The 22,604-nt window shown below is 35.5% G+C and overlaps 2 protein-coding genes across 6 annotated transcripts; one reads left to right on the top strand and one right to left on the bottom strand.

The window, feature by feature from the left end:
- Positions 1–836: 836 nt before the first annotated feature.
- On the bottom strand, positions 837–9,206 carry LOC114718422 (uncharacterized). Of its 5 annotated transcripts, XM_028903719.1 has the most exons (16): positions 9,006–9,206; positions 8,408–8,926; positions 7,728–7,866; positions 6,458–6,677; positions 6,269–6,369; positions 5,503–5,624; positions 5,324–5,415; positions 5,122–5,227; positions 4,533–4,687; positions 3,577–3,704; positions 3,179–3,294; positions 2,347–2,444; positions 2,001–2,269; positions 1,748–1,855; positions 1,240–1,609; positions 837–1,131 (listed from the first exon to the last, which is right to left on the bottom strand). In XM_028903719.1, exons 2-16 carry the CDS (start codon positions 8,687–8,689, stop codon positions 1,056–1,058), a joined length of 2,382 nt encoding a protein of 793 aa, XP_028759552.1. In that variant the 5' UTR covers positions 8,690–8,926; positions 9,006–9,206; the 3' UTR covers positions 837–1,055. The 5 variants fall into 5 exon arrangements, with proteins under 5 accessions (XP_028759552.1, XP_028759554.1, XP_028759557.1 ...); XM_028903721.1 differs by lacking the exon at positions 9,006–9,206 and having other exon boundaries at positions 7,728–7,872; positions 8,408–8,478; XM_028903724.1 differs by lacking the exons at positions 8,408–8,926; positions 9,006–9,206 and having other exon boundaries at positions 6,458–6,594; positions 7,728–7,809.
- Positions 9,207–20,948: 11,742 nt separating this feature from the next.
- Positions 20,949–22,397, top strand: LOC114718566 (galactolipase DONGLE, chloroplastic-like). The gene has a single exon (XM_028903924.1). It carries the CDS (start codon positions 20,949–20,951, stop codon positions 22,395–22,397), a length of 1,449 nt encoding a protein of 482 aa, XP_028759757.1.
- The last annotated feature ends 207 nt before the right edge of the window (positions 22,398–22,604 follow it).

Below are 22,604 nucleotides of genomic sequence, written 5' to 3'. Positions count from 1 at the left end.
GATCAGAATTATCTAGATCAAAGTCATAGATTCCTGATGTATAGTGGAGATGAGAAGATGACAGTGATTTTGGTTAAGGAAGTTAGAATCTTTCAAGCCGAATGAGTTGGATCTGAGAATCATTCATCACAAATTATTAATTTTATAGAGCCCCGGTATCCATAACCAGGAATGGTTAGTGTATGTGCGCGCTCAGGCTCACGCAGTCATTTCCAATCAATAGAACATTTAAAATGCGTAGGGTGTGGAGAATTACACTCTTTATAAGCTGTCATTCTTTTCAAACTTAATAAAAAAATGCATTTTATTTTTCTAATAATTTTTCTATTCATTTTACTGAACTCTTAAGAAATTTTTTTAATTCCTTCAATTTTTGTACATATTATTATAAGTCTAAATATTTGGGAAAAATAAGTACATTACTTGAAAAACCTTAATTATATGGGGGGAAAAAGCAGTGGACTTGTATGGGAAAAGAAAGCATTTGAATCTTCCTATTTCCATTCCTGATCCTAAAATAAAGCATCGCTGCCCCAGCTAATGGAGGGAACTAGCATGCTTATTTTGATGTATTTTTTTCAAGTAAAAGTTTGTGTAAAAATTATATATAAGAACATTTATACTGATGATTCGGAAGGCAAGTGTTGTTACTTAACAGTTTTCTTTAAGCACAGCATCCTTATGTCGGAGACCCTACGTAACATGGCTAAGAATTGAGTACATGAATGCTTTTTGTCAAAATTATATATTCATTGTGATCCCATGCAATATATAAAACGTGAGAAATGCCGGCAAAACAAAACAGTGTGTGAGAAATGAACCAGACTTTTCTTGACTTATAAATAATAAAAATCTTTTAAATTTTTATTTCCTTAAGGATAGTGATTGTACATAAACGGGTCATACAAAGAACCTTGTTATATTGAATCGGACCATTTAGGACCTGTGAATTTAAATTACAAGGATATAGTACAATATATCATGAAAAAATTAGGCCTACCTTTCATAGCAGGTAATATATTCTTAAGAGTGACAACTACATATGCTCTCATTATTTACTCACGCAAAGAGGTTCCATCGCTTGACTGGGCATTTCGAGCCTCCAGTAGTTTTTGCAAGGCCATATGACATCTAAAAATCGAAAATATGACCAAAACAAATGTCATCAAACTAGTTAGGTTAGGACGCAACAATCATATATGGCAACGAGAAAAAGACTTGGTTTGTGGCTCGTCATACCTCCAAGGGAGATGGTCAAGGAACATGGATGGTGAAACAACAATATCTTTGAATTTTTCTCTATCTGCTATATAAGCTTTGTAATGATTTTCCTTCCCCCGCAGTCTAAAAGGTGTCCAAAGTGCATTATGGGAGTTTTTAGGTTCTGGCACGATATGAATTACAAGTCCTGGAAGATAAATGTCGGGGTGGTTGCTGGCTGCCTCATTTTCTGTAGTTTGGACCACATCTATCAAATGAGACACAAGATCACTGTTTGAATTCACATCTGCAGCAAAAGGATTCGTGAATTCGCCATCATGAATTTCATCACCTTGGTCTTTTGTTCTATCGCCAACCCAGAGAGAATGCTCTTCATGCTCACTGTTGCCTGTAGTTAAAAAGAAAGCACTTAGAGACAGAATCTCTAATTATGCAGGACTGGTGCATGGTTTCCCTGATTCATGATGGCAAATAACAATATATGATATTTCCATGGAAGCTATCAGCACTGTAAATGATTTACAACCTTCACTGGCAAAATAATTTGTGAATTCACTGTTGTCACTTCTTACACGACCGCATCTGGTAGCTTCAGACCAGAGCGGAAATTCTTGAATGTCTTCTTCCGTGTTACCTGCACCATTAATTAATACTGTTAGTAAGCACCTTTGACCAACAAGCCTGATGAAAATATCGTCCCCAGTTTTCATCATTGATCATAAAATCAGCAACATACTCTCTTCTACATGCCAACAATAGATCAAGACACTATGAACAACCTATAGTACTAATCTCAGTCTGGCTTCTGCATAGTCGATGGTTTAAATCTTCGATAGGGATGGCCCCCGAATAATAATCAGATTGATCCTGAGCTGAAGTAATCTCACTACTTTCACATTTGCTCTTGTATAGAAACTGACGGGCAAGTTGGAAAATCGTGTCAGCATCAGCTCTAGGATATTCTGACAGAGAAGTGATTGCAGCTGCCCTTAACCGCAGAACCGATCCAATTGAAAGGCATGATGAAAATTCATTGCCAAATATAATACTGCATAAAGAATAAATGATTTAAATGAAATAAACAAAACACAATAAAACTAGTGCATAAATTCCCACTGCAATCACCTTGTCACAAATCCCGAACATGCATTTGCCACAGCCAAATCCACACATGGGAGTGGCCCATATGCATAGACACGCAGATTAGGATAGAGGTGATATAGCTGTGCAGAAGGTAACAAAAAAATGAACATAAAAAACTAAATGATGCAGAGAAAATGCAGCACTCAAGCCAAATAAGAAAGGAAAATGATAAGGAAATGCTCTCCATCAAACAGAATTATTATTCTAGAGTACTAAAAACATACAAATGAAAAATAATCCTTATAGCATTATAAGGTCGAGAGAAACAAGCCTTTTCCCCCCCCGATACTAATAAAGGGAACTATGCATCCAATGAAAGAAAAGGAGCTCGTAAAAATATATACCCCCCATTAGAAGGAACTCAAACGAGGTTTAAATTCTTGTATTTGATTTTCTAAAATTTGGACAAATCATTCTTATACATCAGTTAGAACAGAAGTAATTGTTAATTTCCTTTCACATACTCAGCAATCATTTTCATAAATCTGTTAGTTGTCTGATAGTTTTTGCTGAAGGATTTCAAATGCAAAGCTGTGCTAATAAAATAATAAGATTGGGATCCAGATAAATGCGCTATGTTCCCTCCTCACAAAAAGATTGGACACAAATGGCTAGCATATTCGCATCTATGATCCGCATAGGTGTAAGGAACCAAGGACATGCAATATTTTGTTCACAATACCCTGTATTCATGGTAAACTCAATGGTTTTGGCCAAAAAACCCAAAAAAAAAAAAAAAGTTGTAAACTCAATGCAATGAAAATGGAATGTCATTATGTCAACCAAAAATATCATTTTAAGTAAAATGTCGTACTCGTATTCCAAGCAATGCAGCAATAGCACCTCCAAGAGAATGCCCAACTACCCGAACCTCATACCCAAAGCATTCACAGCCAACTCCCAATAAGGTAGAAAGAAGACCACTGGATTCTGCATGCCCATTCCCGTTAACACGAGTTGGCCAACATGAGGATTAAGTAAGAATGTCAAGTGCACCTTAATAGTTAAAAAAAAAAAGACATGTTTGAACTAGGAATGATAATATAAAGCACCGTATTGTAGTTAATTAAATAATCATTATATGATGACTTATTTTTCTCGCACAATGACCACATGAAAGGAGTAGAAAGAGGCAAGGGGGTAAAAGGGCTCAATGTCCTAACTTTCAGGATGAAATACCCAAGAGTTCAAAGAACCAGAAGGGCTTCTCACCATGTTCCCCAGGATTTCCTTCAATCTGCATAAAAATCTCCCGGGCAGCCTCAACGATACCTGAGTGCCCATAATGGGGGAATGAGGAGGTCACACTTTTCCTTACATCAGAATGACTGTGGTGGCAGCTGTCAATAGGTACATAAAGCATTGGAGTGAGTAATCAATTAAGGACCCGAACAAGCAAAAGATCAAACATTTTAAGAGTAAAAAACTAGAACAGTAAGAAAAAAGAAAGCTCAATGTAGGAGATAATACTAAAAGTAGAGCTTCTCATGATGCTTCCTGGAAATGTCAAATCCTCATATGGTTCGCCATTTGCCATTGTGTGGCTTAGAAATGTACTTAATGGTTTCATATAAGATTCCTTGGCATGTAGCCATCTTCAGCGTAATTCTTAAATCATGTATCTGACCTGACTACCTAACTTGTAGTGTTATTCTAAAACCATATATTTGATCTGACTACCTAACTTCAATACCAGAGAACTGGCTGAAAGATTCGAAGATATTCCTTCATTAATGTGTCAAATTCTAGTGCTGCACATTTTCACTTACTCTGATCCTAGAGTGGTTAGCTTTCAAAATTAAATCTACATACGTCATAGCTTTTTAAAGCTAAATACTGCAAACTGTAGTTTTTAGAGCAACATAGAGCTGCAACAAATTTCTTGCCAACTCAATATTGGGTCACTTTGAATGAACTGAATAACTAATGGCTCAGAAGTTGGAACTCAACTCAGGTCAAATTAACAAAGGAAATCATTCAAGTATGAGATGGCTAGGGATGTTGTTGAATAGTCAAGAATAATAGATTGGGTTGATGAGGGAGATACTTAAGGGGAGAAAAGAACAAGGGGATTCCATCCATGGTAGGAACAAAGATGTCCTCTTGCACCTTTAGCATTTGCAAAGTTACAAATGCAGATAGTTAAAGAAAGGAAGAAAGGAAAATACTTTATTAGACCAGCCAAATCCTCTGCAGAGAGGGTGCATTCCTTGCATAACCCATCAGTTATTAGGTCCTCAGGGGTCTCAGTTCCACGAATAGTGATCACCACACATCTTAGACTATGCAGAACCACAACGAAGTATGCAGCTTCACACTTGACCTATCATGAAGAATAGACAAACAAATTAATCATGAATGTAAGTTAAGCCATTCCATAATCACAGCATTGTACCCAGAGGAACGAAGATGTGTGCATCTCAAGTTGGGCAGGTCTGATTTCCCACATTTAGAACTAAACCTAAAATTGGGGTTCCAAAACCAAAACAAGTGAAATGCTTAACCAACAATAACGAGAGTGCAGGAAGTTGATTCGGTTCATTTCACCAATGAGAAAAATTCGTGAACAGAATATATTTTAGTACGGCTCTATGACTTAATAGACCATTGAGTTGAGAAACTGAACGCTAAATTATACATATGGTGCCTACTTTACTGCATTTACATTTAAGCACCTATGCTTTAACAAGAACCCATTGGCCCTGAGTATTGTGAAAGTGGATTAGAGCAGATTAGCGATTAACTGAATAATCTCACCTGGTTGATACGTCCATGTCTGAGCACTTCAGGGGGTAAATTGACATACTTCAGAAAGGCTGCTGCATGACCTCGCCACCAGTTATCACCAGCTAATACAGGTCGTCTAAAGGAAGTGGTCTCAAAATGATGCAGGAGGATAAATAGGGTATCCAACAAGATAACACCAGCCCCAGTTCAATAATAAAAAAATAAAAAACACCTGCTGCGTCTCCACGGGCACAAAACTCCTTGTCTGTGGAGCCATACACAAGGAAATATGAAAGGATTTCGCCCAACATCAAGTAATGGACCCTGCTTAATAGCATCAGATAAATGCCCAATTTAAGTTAACCAGCAATAAATGCATTCAATTTGCAAGAAGTATTTTGATCTCCCTACCGTGTAGGCAGCTTCAGCGAATTTATGGAGAGCCGCAGCCTCCCAGATATGCATTTCTGGTGCTTCTATGCATTCATCAAAGGATTCTGAAGATTTTCTACCCCTTTGAAGTAAAACCAAACCTGAAGAACAAAAACATCCATGTCATACAACACAATGGTAGCACGATGCTGAAGTTGAAATTGGTAAAATGGAAACACAAAATGTTATTTGGATTACACGTCCCTCAACACCTGAATCTCTCAGTTTGATCAATTCTAGCAGGGCCATGTATTTTGTAAGCATAGTATTGACTACTGGATACAGTGGCAGACAATGGATGCTGAGAATCTGAGATAAATGGAAAGGATGTAATTTCAGGAGTTCATTTAAAGGTGACAAGAAATCAGTCGCTACTGAGGCATGACTGTGACATATATTCCCCAAAAATGAAAAACAACCTTAAAGTAAAATCTTTCATATAGTGAGCTATAACCGGAAGGATTAAGGCTAATGCTATGGTAAAAAGGCCTAAGAAAATGCATTGCTTCAATCATTTCAATGTGATAAATTTTAAAGCCTTTTAAGCTCCATGGCAAAGAGGAAACTGTATCATCCTTTGGTGTCTTTAGCTGATGAGGGAGTCTCATATGTGGAAGGGGAAAGATGTATCCCTGGATTTCATATGCTATTGAATACGTTTTTTAGGTGTCTCTTTAGTGTTCAGTACACTGATTCTTTCAGAAAATTTTTTCAGTAGCGACATAAATGCAGAGAAATCAACCACCTGCCAGGAGTTCCAAATGCCCCGTGCCAGATGCACGATATGCAACAAGATCACCCAGTAACTGAGCAACTGAATAGACTTCATCTTCTTCCATCGTACTCCTGGAGAATTGGGCAGAAAACTAGAGATCAGAGTTTAGATATAAATCAAAAAGATTTATTAGGAAAATCAAACAGCAGAGGAACATGCATGTATCTGAACCGGCCTAGACAGCACAAAGTCTCCCGTAGGCCATGATCAAACACCTCCCTATAGTGGTGCTTCCAAGCCTTATCATGGGTTTCATAAAAAGATCTCCATTTAAGAACATCAGACCCAATAAAGCACTGCACTAGGGCAACAAAACATATCATAACCATGAATAAAGCCAGTAACTTCTGCTTCCACCAGCTTGATTTTGAGTCCAATTCTGCATTACAACAATGGCAGAACACAACTGTAAGATTCTCTCAGATATATGCTGCTAATAACCGTTAAGTACACCAACAGACTCTGAAGTAGAACATGAAAATGTAGCCATAATAGTAAAATAGTACTTTTTCTAGTTGACTGGCCTTTTCTCTTTAGGAGCACAGGTGATAAGTAATAGAATATAAATGAATGTTTTCAATTAAGAACATGAGCTGGTTTGCTAACATCATCAGCTCCTATAAGGTCGAGTAGATACTTATTTCTCTATTAGAAAGGGCCTAGAATTAATTTTGGCACATTCTACTAATAATCCAAACATTGCATAAACTAGTAAATTTTAATAATAGGGCGTTATCTGAAGTATTATCAAACCTCAAAACCGGCTTTAAATTTGGCCTTTGTGTAGAGATAAACAAAGTAGTGTTGCGGTCAAGTCACCCAATTCCTTTCTCAATTCACTAATGTTCCCTTCCCTTCACAGTATGTTTTAGGAATTTTTCCCTTTTGAAAATATTTGAGTCCCTGGACAGTGATGAACATATCATGAAATTTCATTTGCTCTTTCTTTAACCATTTAGCATCCTGACATTTCTTCACTTATAGTAGTCTAAAACTAAAGCCAGATGGACTTTGTGAAGGAAAGTTGCCCATATCTCCACCAATATTTAGTTATCAGTTATCATGGTCACTGAAATATCTTAATAACAATCAGAACCGCAGGAATTTATTCATTTTGATCACTGCCCTAGTGATAGTCATGTTGGGTAGTGGTTAGGCATCTCAGATTGCCCATGTGACAATTTCTATAATCATTTTGGTCCAACAGCAAGCAGATGAATGTAGTTTCTGGTTTTCTAGGCCGTCATAAGATGAAAGAGGTAAACTTTCTTAATGAAAGCATATATTATGCGCAAAGATGAATGAATTGATGCAAATATATATGCACGCATATGCTATCCAAATAACAGATGTTTGATGATCATGCAGAATCAAAGTATTAGTTGAAAGCATAAATCAAGACAAAGAAGCATAGGGGAACTCACCTTACCTAAAACACAACCACTTGATGTCCTATCTTTTGAGAAATACTCAGTTGTCTTTAATATAAGGTATGTTGCACACACAACTTGCAGCACTAAAACAACCATCGATAATCGACTCCACCATAGCCATTTCTTATACCTTATCTATTTCTTGCAAATTATAGAATACATCATGTTAATTCACATAATTATACAGATCAAACGGTTTAGGAATCACAATAATCAAGTTTCACGTATCATTTAAAAATAAAGTGATTGAAATGAAAGATGCTAGACATAACCCAACCATGAAAAATGAGAGCTACATGATATAAGAAAAGAACTGCCAAATGCATAGTATGTAGTTGCAATTAAAATGCAGCTACAGAAAATATCCATAGAGCCTAAAGACAACATCTGCCTCTTGTACCACTTTAGATTAGAACCTACGGCACCGAAGATAAGCTAACAGATTTTCCACCAGTTATGCGGATATTTTGTTGAATATATACTTCCTTTGTGACAACAAATTGAATTCTGAAGGGACGTTAAAATCAATCAAAATTTCAATGATTGTCGTCCACTCCCATAGGTTCATTGAGCTACACGAACAGGATTAAAACAGGACACACATGGTATATAAAATTCTACTTCCTGATCTAACATCCACAAAGACTGAAATGAGATGAGCAAGTTGCTTGATTACCCGTCTCTCCAGGCGAATTACTGGATCAGCAACAACGGTGCCGTCGGATGGACACTGAAGGATGCACTTGGCAGTAGTTTCTTGAGCAATTCCAGTTTGGATCATGACCCCAATTCTCACAACCGCGGCAACAGATACAAGGACGAATGGGACCACATATTGGCTGTCGCAGAGCGGGTAAGCCTCAATAACGAGAAGCCCGCCGAGAATAATGACCAACAAGTTGGAAACACCCGTGAAAATGGCGGTGCGTCTAAATTTCGTCAGCCCCGAGACCCACATTGTCACTGCGATTAAGCAGTACAACGGGGCGATTAGGATTGAGCGGAGGAAGGAGCGGGTTTGGTTTAGCGATTATATGCTTTGCTTGGGGGACATGCAAGCCACAAAATATGGCCGGTTTGGCTGGAGAGTTCTGTGCGTTGTTGAATTGCAGATTCCACCATCATCATTGGTCTCCCTAAATGGTTCCGCTTAGCGATTAATTCGACGCTCTTGTTGCGAACGGAAATAGTCGAACTGCAGTGGGGAGATAAAATTATTGAAATATATCAGATTAAACACTCAATCTAACTAAATTAAAATTCTAGTCGCATACCATCTTATCTTGTTCACTACGAAATTTACTTTGGAACCATCAAAATCACAAATGCACGTTCATTTCCACTCTCTTCTGTTTGATGCCATTTGTTAGATGGATTGCATTTTGCCTCGGTGCAATTTGAATCCACGAATTCTGTATAGCTGAGACTCTTCCTAAACCGAGGGAAATCGATGCCCAAAAAACGAGGGAAACGGAGTAAATTTAGAATATAAAACTGATGATTTTGTAATGGGACGTGACAATTAAAAAGAATCCATTAATTCAATTATACAATTTGTTTGGTAGAATATCATGGCGCTGGACTGCTGTTAATTCCTATATTTTATGGATCGAGTATGTACATTACAATCCTGTTTGGATCTTTGGCGATGCGGTTTTTCACTTTTCTAACAAAATCTGTGTCTGTGTATAGTTCGAGTTTAAGATCTTCTAATGCTTGTCATAAATAATTATTTAAAATTCGTGCATAACCAAAAAATCATTAGATAATAATCACTCACAATTATAAATTATTTTACATAAATAAAAAAATTATATATTAATTTGCATCACTTTTTAAAGGTAGTTTTGCTTTAGCCCAATCACCTCTTAAGTAAACAAGTACTTGTATTTTAAAAGATTGATGATTGGCCCGATTTCCCAGTGCTGTCGTCTCTATTCCCCTCAGTACCAAATAAGTTGTGATCCCAGCCCAACAACACCACTCACCTCCCCCTGTCTGCAGCGTCCGTTGGGGGGACGCCGAAATGAAAATGTCAAACTTTTTTTATAAATACGTACTATGATTTTTTTGGGGCCACTGTCAGTTATTCGTCTATATTTTTTATCTTTTAATTTTATATAAAATTTTAATTTAGTCTTTTTAATTTTAAAAAATATACTTTAAATTTTTTAACTTTAAAATAATTAAAAAATGATGATATTGATATCTTCATAAAATACGATCAAATGCTAATACATTAAATTTAATTTTTTTATAATAAAAATATTTTTTTATTTTTTATTTTTACCCATGCACCAAACATGTCAAGTAGTTGTAGGCCCAACAAATGTAATTGGACCTATGAATGGGCCCCCCTCACTTCAAAGTTAGTGGCACGCATTTGACGTCTATGTTGTAGTAGTGCTTGCTCTTTTTTAATGTATGTATATAATGGCAGTTCTTGCTCGTAAATTTAAAATGTATGCATATAATTATAATCTTTAGTTTTATGAACTATAAATAAACAATATGTTCTGAATCTAATATATGTTGATTAATAAATTATGCATTGGTTGTCTTTTGACCTTTGCGTCCCTTTTTTTAATTAATTTCAAAACCACATTCCTACTTCTTCTCTTCATTTATTTTCATTTCAACTCTCTTTTTTTTTCACTGGGAACTTCACCCAGTCTTGAATATACAGCACAACGTCCAGGTTAAAACTCTAATCTGTGTATCTTTCAAAATCTTCTGTGGATTCTTTTCCCCAAAAAAAGGCGTATGGGAATCGCACAGCTAATCACATAAACAAACAATCAATAGTGGAGTTTCCCCCCCCCCCTTTCTGCGCATCGATATTCTCTCATTTAAGACACTTTCCATAGATGTTCAAATCTTAGTTCCTCATTGTGATAAATTTGCAAGCCTGAGAATGAGCCCATTACTTCTGATCAATTTAAAGGCACTGGCGGATAAAAACCCCAGGGGATTTTTTTTTTATTTTTTTACTAAAGCATAGGTATCTTCCTATTGGAAACAATTTTATTTGAAACACTGTCAGGTACTAAATGTGGGCACCTCTCCCAGTGAGGATTTAAACCTTGATTCGCCACGTTGGGAGGGACTGGCCCCTTCCGCTAAACCTAACCCCGTTGGTTAAACCCTAGGGGATTTGATTTGACTCGTTATGATTATTTGCTTAATAATGATTCCTTTTTATATAAAATAATATTTCATTAATTATTTCTATTGGATTGAACAAAGATAGAGGACACATGAAAATAAAAAAATACTGAAAAGAGGTCGGTATTTGCACGTGAGAACGTGATTTGGACCACGCGGGCCTCGCTTCGTGAGGGCTGATTTTGGTCCCTGGTAGTGGCTGGTCGGTTCCCTGCCTCCCACGAGTCATCACACAAGCAAGTCCGCCTTCCTCTTTGCTTTTTAGTAATGAAGCATTTCATTCCAACATCATCGGTTGAACAAATATTCAAAGCAAAATTCATAAACTATTATTCTTTTACATATCTATCTAATATTTTCTACTATTCATATTTAATATTGTTGAACTTTAATTATGACCATTTTTACAATGGAGGCGCCGTAACCTCTTTTGTTGGAAGATCAACAATGACTTTAATAAAGTAGATAAAACACATTGCTTTAAAATTTAACATCGTCTTGTAAACACCTAAATTTAGTCCTATTTATTATATGTCATCAAGAGAACCTTTTATCATATTTATAAGTTACCTCATTTTTTTTTTGTTGTCATGTATATACAATCTTATCTTTTATTTATCATGTAAAATGTTTTTTTTAAATATATACTCCTCCGGTCCTTAATATAAGACCCAATTCTTAAATTGGTTTTGGTCCTAAATATAAGACCCATTTATCATATTTATCAATTTTCTCTAAATTACCCATATAGATACTCTCTCAACCATGATCAAGTAAAGGAGGGAGATGAGATATTAAGAAAGATGATTGTGGTGTTTTAGAAAAAATGTATCATATTTCTTATAATAAACTAACTTACCTAACTTCCTTAATTTAGTCAAATTAGTTAAATTGGTCTTATATTAAGGACTGGAGGAGTATTAAATATGGATAGGATTAAAAAGCCATTAAATTTTAAAAGAAATTTAACAAACTTTAAGATTTTTTAAAATTTTAATAAAACATATTAAAAGCGACCTGTAAATAATATTAGGCTTAATACTTTAAAACCATGAATAAAAATTTGAAGAAAATAATAGCAGTAACAAACTGTCCAATGGCCTGTTTGGTCGCTCCATGTACAGTTGGGTTGATGGAATATGATACCCTTCACACCACCAAACTGCTGCCCTTTGTTTGTATAAAAATCTCATTTTTATCTTACATATCCACCAAGCCAACTGCTCCGTCCCAATCTTCACGCAAGAGGTCTTTTTTGGGTGGGCATTGTTCTATTACAAGACACGTTGGTGGCTAGAAATTTAACCAACTTATTTCATTTCTGCCCTCGTTGATTGCATGCCACTACCTCCGTCATGAATATGAGAGTTACATGAGAAATTTATTTTGATATTAAACGTAAGATATTAAGTTCACTTTTTTTTCAGTTTTATAATCTCTTTTTCTTAAAATATTTGTATTGACTGCGGATATTTCGTTAAGAAATAATTATAATACACATTATTAGAAAATGTGATATAAGAAAATTAATCCACGCATGTTATAAATAACTAATTTATTCAGTATACTTAAATTAATTAGTCAGTTCTTATATTAAAAAGCATACATAATATATTACTACTTTAAAAAAAGAGGTAGTATTATATTAATTATCACCTTTTTTCTGCTCGTTCTCGCTCGTTCTCTCTCAATAAATATATAAAAGCATTTTTAAAAATAAATTATAATTTTTACTTTTCTATTACATTTAACCAAGTCCTTTCACATGATTCAGTTATTTATATACTGCATATGAAATCCGAGGGTGCATTAATTATACACTTAGACGGAGACAAAAGTTATAAATTAACTTTTTGAAAAAATAAGTATAAATTAACTAACAATCATAACAATCTGTAAATTGCATCTTATATATATCCGGGGACAAAATAAAAGTAAAAATTAGTACGAGTATTTATATTTAGGACGGAAAACATATGGTACCACTATATCTTCAACATTTTTATTAATACCACGACACGGAGAGAGGGGGAGGTAGCAATCTAAACACATAAAAAATGTGTGGTCTGCTTAATAAAAGAGACCGCGGCAAATTGGGCAATAACACTCCATGATGTTACAACCCACAAGAACATACTATGCATGGACCGGGTCAGCATTATTGGTGCCTTGCTTTCACACCCGAGTCCTGTCTGACCCGAGTTCCATTTTCTCAGTTATAATTAGATTAATATTAAAAAGGAAAAATAAAAACAAGCTCGAAACGTTCAGGCCAAGTTCAGATTTCTTTAAAACGACAGCCCGACAAACACAAAACTAAAGGGGCGAGACAAACAACGAGTAGGACGAAATATAAGGATTATTTCTAATAGGAGGATACTTATGCTTTAGTAAAAAAAAAAAATCGACTAGGACGAAACATAAGTGACATTAATATAATTAGCTGATTAACAACGGATAGGACGAGACACACAGGTTTGTACTTTAATTATGTTATGGGTATTAGTGGGGAACGGAGGAGCAATGGATATATAACGAAGAAGCCACATGTGAGCCTCAATTTGTGACTATTATTCTCAGAAGAACAAGATCACAAGTACGAAGCCTCTGGAGAAAGGTTAAAAGTTAATGTAAAACGACAGGGAAGGGGAGATTAAGATTAAACTTAATAGTATGGACATTGAAAAGTTTGATGTGCAAGGCATAAAGCGTCAAAAAAAGGTCAACAGTGGTACTATTCTAGGAGCTTCTTATGTTAGATTAACAAGAAGAGGCCCCATCTTCCGACCAAAAAAACAGAGGGGCCGAGAAACGACAAACCTTGTCGCAGAAACGACAACAGTTAAAAGACGACACTTTGTGTTTAATTATTTTCCAGGGAAAAATAATTCTGTACTTGCTGGTTTTACATTATAAGTGAGACAGGAAACATGCCTGCCACTGTCCCTTAAATATGCAGCAAACTATCACCTTACCCACAAATCATATCTAATATTTTCTTATCTTCAAACTAATCAGCTTTTACGATATCAATTCAAATCATTAATCAGTAATCAGGCAAGTTTTATGAACGTTTTCGAAATTTAAACTCTTACAAAAATTTAAACTCTTCGTATTTACATTAGATTTTTTTTTTTTGGGTTGGGGGGGAATTTGTAGAGGGCACCTCATAAATTGAATTTCCTGGGCACAAATTTCCGGCCCATTTGATGCGCTGGCTATCCCGAAAATGCATTTATTTATTTATAATTTGTCTGCCACAAATATTGTAGATGGGCGCAATTTTTTCCCCTACACATATGTATCCCTCTATTTTAAGCCATTTTATTTGAATATTAGTTCATCACATTATGAGGAATTGGCTTTTTCGGCAAGACTCAACTTCTATTGGTCACAATTTTACATCACAGTTGAATTCAATGTGTTCACCAAGATTAAAGTTTGACATAGCAACACCTTTTCGGATACTGTTAATTATTATTGGGTGATTAAAAGTAAAGTACTGTTTTAACTAGTGATTAATTTTTTTTATGAACATAAAATTTAATCAAGACCTTCTTAGATCTAACTCATCAAACAAAAGGATGTCATTGGAATTTTTAAGCATTAAATTGATGACGTTAATATATATATATGTATCATATTTCAGCATCAATTTAATTCATCGAGTACTAATAGTACTAATTAAGCCTTACGCATGGCAGTTTATATTGTTGAGATTATATTATGCGCGCTCTCTACCCACGCATAGAAAACGCATGCTTAAGATAATATATACTCCGATTGGTACTAAATACCATAGTTAAACATCTAAGTTACTCCTCCGGTCCTTTATATAGGACCCAATTGTTGAATTAGTTTTGGTCCTAAATATAAGACCCATATCTCATATTTATCAATTTTTTCTAAATTACCCCTATGGATACTCCCTCAATCATAACCAAATAGAAAAGGAAGAGGAGTATTAAGAAAGATGATTATGGTATTTTAGAAAAAATGTATCACATTTCTTATAATTAACTAACTTACCTAACTTCCTTAATCTAATCAAATTAGTGAAATGGGTCTTATATTAAAGACCGGAAGAGTATATAAATTAAAAAATCAGTAAAATTTGTTATTTGTTAAAAAAAAAAAAAAGTGTTGCTTTTCCCCGCATGCACTTCATTTTAAACATTTACATACATTAGAAATAATTCTTATTGATTCAGTGTATTATCGTTACATTGCATTAATGTGTGCAGTTAATAAAGGTGTTTTGAGAAAAATGATAAATGAAAGAGGATCAAGATTTTATATTTAAAATCAAAATAAATTTCTCATTAACTAGCTCTGCGTCTTTTTTATAAGACAGGAGAGATTTTGGTTATTTTTTGATAAATCACCCTATGAAATATTTATTATATTTTCTTATATTGCCCTTATTAGATGTTGTGTTATGTTTTCTAAATTTTGGTTTTTTTTTCTTCTCAAAAGATAGGTTTAATGAGGTTAAATCTGGAAGCTTATGTTAATTTTCAGAGTTAAAAGAGTTTCAAGGCTCTCCTTATAAATTCGATGAAAATGTTACAAGAGACTGCAATTTAATTGGAACCTTGCCCGTTGAAGAAGTTACCTTCCCCAGCCAAATTGTTTAAAATGCCTTAATTATTAATCGTGGAGGCCAGCTGGAGAGAGCACAGCACGAAAATTTCTTTCAAGACATGACGCTGTCGGAGACCAAGAGCAGCGCGTACTTAACAGAGAAAATGATGCTCCATCGCTTAGTAATTAGTTAAAGAGCTAATACTTCGCCGTAATTAGCTGCGTTTCTTGGTGACCAAGAGGGGAGAAATACCCATATTCATTCAAAATACTATTAGATATTAAATATTGATATTTTTTATAATAGGAATTCAAACTTTAATTCACCACATTATAAAATGACTAAGACCATAGTGGGGCGCTAGTGAATGGTCATGACATTATGCATTTAATTAAGAAGCAATGGAAATTCATGTAAATATAAAAATTATGGAATTCAGTCTTCTGGGGCTGCTAAATAAATCCCTGGCTTAATGGCTTTGAATTTGACCGTTTTTTGATTTTGCGGTCTGATACTTTTCTGAGCAGCTTCCTATATGCTTACATTAACTGGTTCTGATTGGTTAGTGTAATATATTGGATATGCCACAAAGTTGATTTCCCATGGACTATATATGATATGTCAAAAGAAAGTGGCAGCTTTGCAATTTGCATGCAAAAAGGCGCCAACCCTCCAACTCAGTGTTGGGTAGGAAACCATATTATACGTGCCACCCAGTATAAGAACCACACACACATCTCTCAACCCCAGTACAATTAAAGTACTTTAAGAAATAACCTAATCACTTTGATTCCATTATTAATTGGGCGGCTCTCCTTACTTTCAAAATTTTGAATAAACACAAGCAAGTCCTGGATTGAACACCCCACAGGCAGCTTATACATAACTAAAATCCTTCTTCGTGATGGAGGAGGCTTTGACTAGCGATGTATCTCCTTTTACTTTTAATTTTCACTATTATATATATATATTTATATGAAGTTTGATTTGAATGTCTACTTTATTTGAGTGATGGATGGAAGAAGGAAAATTGACCAAGTTCGGTTACTGAAGCAAATTAACATGCAAACTTGTGTTTGTTTTGAAAGCGATAAATGCACCTTCCTGCTCTGTCCTTTTCTCTTAGTCTTCACCATAAAGGAAAAGAATAATCTAGTTAAGATCACATATATGTAGAATCAAGATGCCACTAATCAAGGTATATATATATGAAGAATCCGTCAAAGCACCTGTACTTATAACATTTGCATTAATCAACGTCAAATAACGATTAACAAACTGGACATCAGGAAGCAACGTAGAATTTTGATATTGATTTGTACGTGGGCATGCTGCAAAAAGATATATGGTCGTTTGAATATTCATGATGTCAAACGAGATTTAAAGTAAAAGAGAGAGTCACATATAGAACAAAATTTGAACTTCTTTTGCTGCAGTAGTCAGTGATACTACTTGATTTGCTTTTTTCTGGGTTAGCTAGCTAGATTCAATAACAAAAAGAGTTTTGAAATATTGTTTTGAGGCAAAGGAAGTGGCAGATATTGACCAGAGAAAAATCAATGACAATTTGCAATAAATCATGAATTGAAACATTATGCGTATGTATGCGCTTGTGTCTTAATTCCCAAGTCCGATCCGAACCAATTCTTAATTAACCTCTATTTACCTAATCCATATAGCCTCGAACTCGATCATATTTAAATAATTAAATATATAGCGATGGTGAATTTCCACTCACAATCAAGCACACGTACACATGCACATTCACGATCTACTTTTGAATGAAGAATAGCCTTCCAACTTTTGTCAGAGTTTTCTCATCAACCAAACATATGCATTTAGTCCACCATCTCTGAATCTCTCTTCCTTCCTACTAACTCTTGATGAGACAGATTAATATATCCATAAAACTCTAAAAATAATCATATATGACTGAAATGGCCGTCCATCAGCATAATTGATATCATGTGCATGCGTCATATTATTTAATATTAATTAGTAATTAAGTATATCGATAGATAGCTAGGTCTGGTGAGGCTAAGGTTTGTGTTCAACATCACTTCAAGTTTAGTGGCTGAAGTGGCTATATAGTACATGCTTTTGGGGACAAAGCTGTAGGAAAGGAAAATAAAGTAACATATATGAATGCACGTAATTGTTGGCCACGAAAGAAAAGAGACGAGTTAAAAAATAATAGGGACGATGGATACAACCTTATCTAATTTGTTTATGAAAAGAACATAAGAATTAATAAACTCGCCAATCACGTATTAACAATAATAATGTTAATGTTGTATTATCGTACGTTATCAATATGAGCACATGATACAAAAGTATATATGGCTAGCTAGGTTTTATTATTAATATAACAAACATTTGATGACGCAAGGCCATGCATATGCATGCCTGTTGTATTACTCGCTCAGCCCCTGTCGTTTTGTGACTCCAACTATAATAAAAGCCGTATACGCCATTTTGTGCTTCCAAGACCTTTCAATATTATTTTCATATGTATTCATTTTTATCAGTCAGAGAAGACTTTAAACTGTGTTAAACGCCAGGCCCAAAAAATTTGAAACTAATTTTGGCTTTTACCTGGGTTATAAATATATATTTTTAAATGTACAAAAGTAAAATTACACGCACCTAATGATTTATTCCTTTTTGTCTTCTTAATTCATGAAAAGATCCCAACGCAGAGTGACAAACATGTCATTATATTCGCGAATATATTTGGGAAGACGATGATGATTTCTCTGCATCAACAAATTCGATCTTCCTTGCTCATTCACTTCGATCATATATATTGTCTCCGAAATTATTACCACGGCAATAATTGATTAATTTTAGTGGGGTTTTTATGAGAAAAAATGGTTTCGTCTTGTTATTTTGATATAAACTTGCAAATTGACCGCTTGCTTAATTTAGATATTTGTCGTCACTTGGATGGCTAATTACTTCGAAATTGATTCAAAGTTGTAATATTAGGTAGTACTGAAAGCTCCGGTTCTCACTCATCGCTCCATCGTGTAACATTACATTGAAAAAATGATATTTTTGGGTATGTGTGGATGTGAAAAATGTATAGTTCTCCAGTTGAAAAGCTCAAATTAACTCCACGCGTCATTTCACCATTGGCGTATTACCAGAATATGAGCGAAAATCAATGGGGTGTGGATATTGAGTTATTAACCAACACTTTCTTATTCCCATCCTGAATTTAGATATGGTTTGATTGCCTGTAATGAGAAAACGAAAAAGAGAAGGGACCAAAAAAAAAAAACAAGAAAAAGAGAAACATGTGAACGCACGAAAAAAGGGAGAGAGAAAAAACAGAGAAATGACATGGCAGTCAAAAGTTGACATCTTACTACAGCAACATCGTCTACTCGCCGCGTTGAAAGAGCCACGTGTCACCCCACGAGGGTCAAATCATGAGACCTCTCTCTCCCCGCTGTGGTGCCTATTTGCAATTTCCTAATAATTGAAGGACGCCGCTTTAAATTGTCTGCGCTTCCCCCATATCCGATCACCTTCGTGGATAGATATATTTAAAGTTTTTTTTTCCATATTACATAATAACAGCATTAACACCAAATAATAAGATCATGTGTAGATTACGTCCCAGAAAAAAAGAAGAAACCATTATTATTTTCGGAGAAAAATGAAGTTTAATTATGACATTTTTTAATTCATTAATTTTATTTTTTCACAGAGCTTAATTAACTTAAAATTTCAATTAAGAGCAAACAAATATATCTATTTCACCCAACCTAATTGTATGAAATTATATGTGGGGCCCCTCATGAACTCTGATAGATAACTTCTCGTGAATAATGTGGTTTGTTGGTGACTTGATGATGTTTTTATATTAACGGATGATTTAATTTGTTCACTAGCTAGGATATCATAACATCATTTTCAAAAAAAAAAAAAGAAAAGGATATGAATAGGATTCCCTTGAATGAGAAATCTCACTTGAAAAGAAGACAGGCGCTACTTTGTGCACTAATCTATATTAATTTTAACATACAAAGAGATCGATCGATCTTAATTCTCAACAAGTATCAAATTAAACCCACTACGTCTTATAATCATGGTGGGGAAAACTAGTAACTCTTTTATTAGGTGGTAATTAATCTAAGGGTATCATTAATCAGCTAGTCAATTTACCTAATAAAACCGCAAGCTGATGATTATTCAATTATAAGCTACAAAAAAGATACATATTATTACACTTTTTAACTTCAAAAAACATACATATATTATAGTAGCTAATTAATTTTTAGTTTACTTTTGAAAAATCCATCTCATAATAATGGAATTTCAAGATTGACTTTGATGCTTGTGTATGTATAATATTTAAAGACAAAACATTGCATGCATGGCTTGTTAATTAATCCACGTCAAACCTACAAAATTTATGAATACCAGTTCAACGAGCCGCAAACCAAATATACAGTATGAATGAGTCGAGAGAGCTCTAATTTCCTGCCCAAAATTCTGATGTTCACAATTCCTTGTATATACCAAAAGGGATCATCATCGCATCATCACTTGTAAAATAAAATTAAAATCTGTAAAGAAAATTCCTGTTTGAATATTTTCTCGGGTTCATATAACGTGTAATTTTACCCCTCATCTTCTTATTTCTGCAGTGTAATTAGCATCCCAATTTTTTTATCTGTACAATTTACCTATGATCTTTTTATGTAATTTTACTCATGATTTTTTTTTTTTTGCATTGATGCACCTGATGAAATAAGCTTATGGGTAAAATTTCACTTTTATGTTTTTTTTTTTTAAAAGAACATGTATTTCTTTTTCATATACAAAAAATTTGGTCTAATTTATGATGTAACTTACCTAACAAACCAGTTTTTATATTTAGGACTTGTATTTAAAGGAATTTTATGCATATTACAGATTTTAGGTCTCTTGACGAATAAAATTTCTAAATTTTTATCAATTTTCCCTTGTTTGTTTAGTACTCCATAAAATCCTCAAGCACGAGTGAATTCTTGATTCTTCGACAAAGAGTGTTGTACGTGCAAACCCCATCCAATTTTCTATCTGTTCACTCTAAGCATGTAGAAATTATGAAAAGGGAGATGACATGTATATTTGAAGTCAACGCGAGTGAATAGATTGTAAAATATTGGGGCCACCACATGATTTTCTTGGTTACCGATTAATCTATCAATGAATAATCGTCCCTCGGAATCAGCCCAGCCGCAACTAAACAACGACCCGACCCGACACCACACCCGATGATTACACTAACCGACCACATAAACAAAGGAGCCTTGGAATTTCTGGTGATCTCGGTCAAACCACTCGCCAAACATGCCTTTTCTCTCTCTCCTCCCTTCTCTCTCTACCCTCCACACTCGATTTATAACTTACTGCCTCGTCGCCCACCTGCAAAACCCCACTCTCTCTCTCTCCCCCCCTTCCCCCCCACCCGATGGCTTCGTCATCATCTTCGGCCTTAAATCGCATTACACTCAGAGACAGCTTAAACAACCTTCCAAAGTCCCATTCTTTTGGAAGAGCTTCACTGCCCAGTAGATCCAGATCCAAATTATGTCCTTCTACGTACCCAATTCAATTAGCTTCTTCTGATACAATAACACCCATGGTTAAAACCAGTACTAAAACCTCTGATGCAGATACCACTACCTCTCTCGCTTTATCTAATTTCTGGAGAGAGGTTCAAGGGTGCAACAACTGGGAGCACCTTCTAGATCCTTTGCACCCTCTTCTTCGCCGGGAAATTATCCGGTACGGAGAGTTCGTCACGGCGTGTTACAAGGCTTTCGATCTCGACCCTGCCTCAAAGCGTTACTTGAGCTGCAAGTATGGCAAGAAACGAATGTTCAATGAGGTAGGAATGGCAGATTGTGGCTATGAAGTCGTCAAGTACATCTACGCCACTCCTGAAATCACCATCCAAAATTTCTCTTCTTGTGGACGTTGGATCGGCTTCGTTGCTGTCTCATCCGATGAAGCCACATGGCGGCTTGGCCGGCGCGACATAGTCATAACTTTCCGGGGAACTGTCACTGGCCAAGAATGGGTAGCGAACTTCATGAGCTCCCTGATTCCGGCTCAGCTCGACCCACATAACCCCCGTCCCGACGTGAAGGTAGAATCTGGGTTTCTCTCTCTCTACACCTCCGACGAAGCTTCAACCTCAAAATTCGGCGTCGCAAGCTGCCGGGAGCAGCTACTGTCCGAGATCTCAAGACTGCTCCACAAATATAAAGGCGAAAATATTAGCCTAACGATGGCGGGTCATAGCATGGGCAGTGCATTGGCTCTCTTGCTCGCCTACGACGTGGCAGAGCTAGGACTTAACAAGTTCACTACAAGTGGACAAAAAACTGAAGTACCTGTCACTGTTTTCTCGTTCGGTGGGCCTCGAGTCGGAAACCTAGGTTTCAAAGATCGGTGCGAAGAGTTGGGTGTGAAAGTGCTGAGAATCGCGAATGTGAACGACCCCATCACGAAGCTTCCAGGGGTTGTCTTCAACAACGAGAATTTTAGGGTTTCTAGTTTGGGATTTTCGTGTTATGCCCATGTGGGAGTTGAGCTATTACTAGATTTCTTCAGCGTCCAAAACCCATCCTGCGTTCACGACTTGGAAAGTTACCTAGGTTGCCTCCTAAAGTACTCCAAGTCCGATAACAGAGAAGAGGGGTTTGGGTTTCAGGTTCATGTGGATGAAGTGATGAGTAATTTGATGGAGAAGGGAAGAGAGTTGCTCTTGAGCTCTCATCAGAACATCAACTTGTTGCCGGGGCTCATCTCCGATGCCGGAAACCAGCATGGTTTTCTGGCATGGAGCTCAAGAGATTTGATAAGTTCTTGGGGCAATGAACTACTCTTTGGCCTGGTTCTTTTGTTAATGTAGCAATTAGTACTAGTACATAATCATTTATATCGATTAGAAGAGAATTCATATACATATGAAGTCACTGTAAATTGAAGATACTATGGGAGGAGAGAATATGTATAAATCCTGTGAAGATGAGTATTTTTGCTATATATATATATATATATATATATATAGATCATTCATGTTTATAATCAATATGAGATTTGTTAATTCATCAAGTGA

This window comes from Neltuma alba, unplaced genomic scaffold (genome assembly GCF_004799145.2).
Source record: "Neltuma alba isolate B1F8T4 unplaced genomic scaffold, ASM479914v2 tig00011850_pilon, whole genome shotgun sequence".
NCBI lineage: Eukaryota > Viridiplantae > Streptophyta > Magnoliopsida > Fabales > Fabaceae > Neltuma > Neltuma alba.
Note: the sequence above shows the minus strand (reverse complement) of the source record. Positions and strands in the feature narration are given on the sequence as shown.

Bases quoted from the DNA above. Each gene is read 5' to 3' on its own strand.
- LOC114718422 (XM_028903719.1), bottom strand. From the start codon at position 8,689: ATGTGGGTCTCGGGGCTGACGAAATTTAGACGCACCGCCATTTTCACG. The intron at 5,228-5,323 runs GTGTTTTTTATT...CACTTCCTTTAG, and splicing joins TGCCCGTGGAGACGCAGCAG to ACGACCTGTATTAGCTGGTG. The intron at 3,705-4,532 runs GTATTTTCCTTT...ACCTATTGACAG, and splicing joins GATTTGGCTGGTCTAATAAA to CTGCCACCACAGTCATTCTG.
- LOC114718566 (XM_028903924.1), top strand. From the start codon at position 20,949: ATGGCTTCGTCATCATCTTCGGCCTTAAATCGCATTACACTCAGAGAC.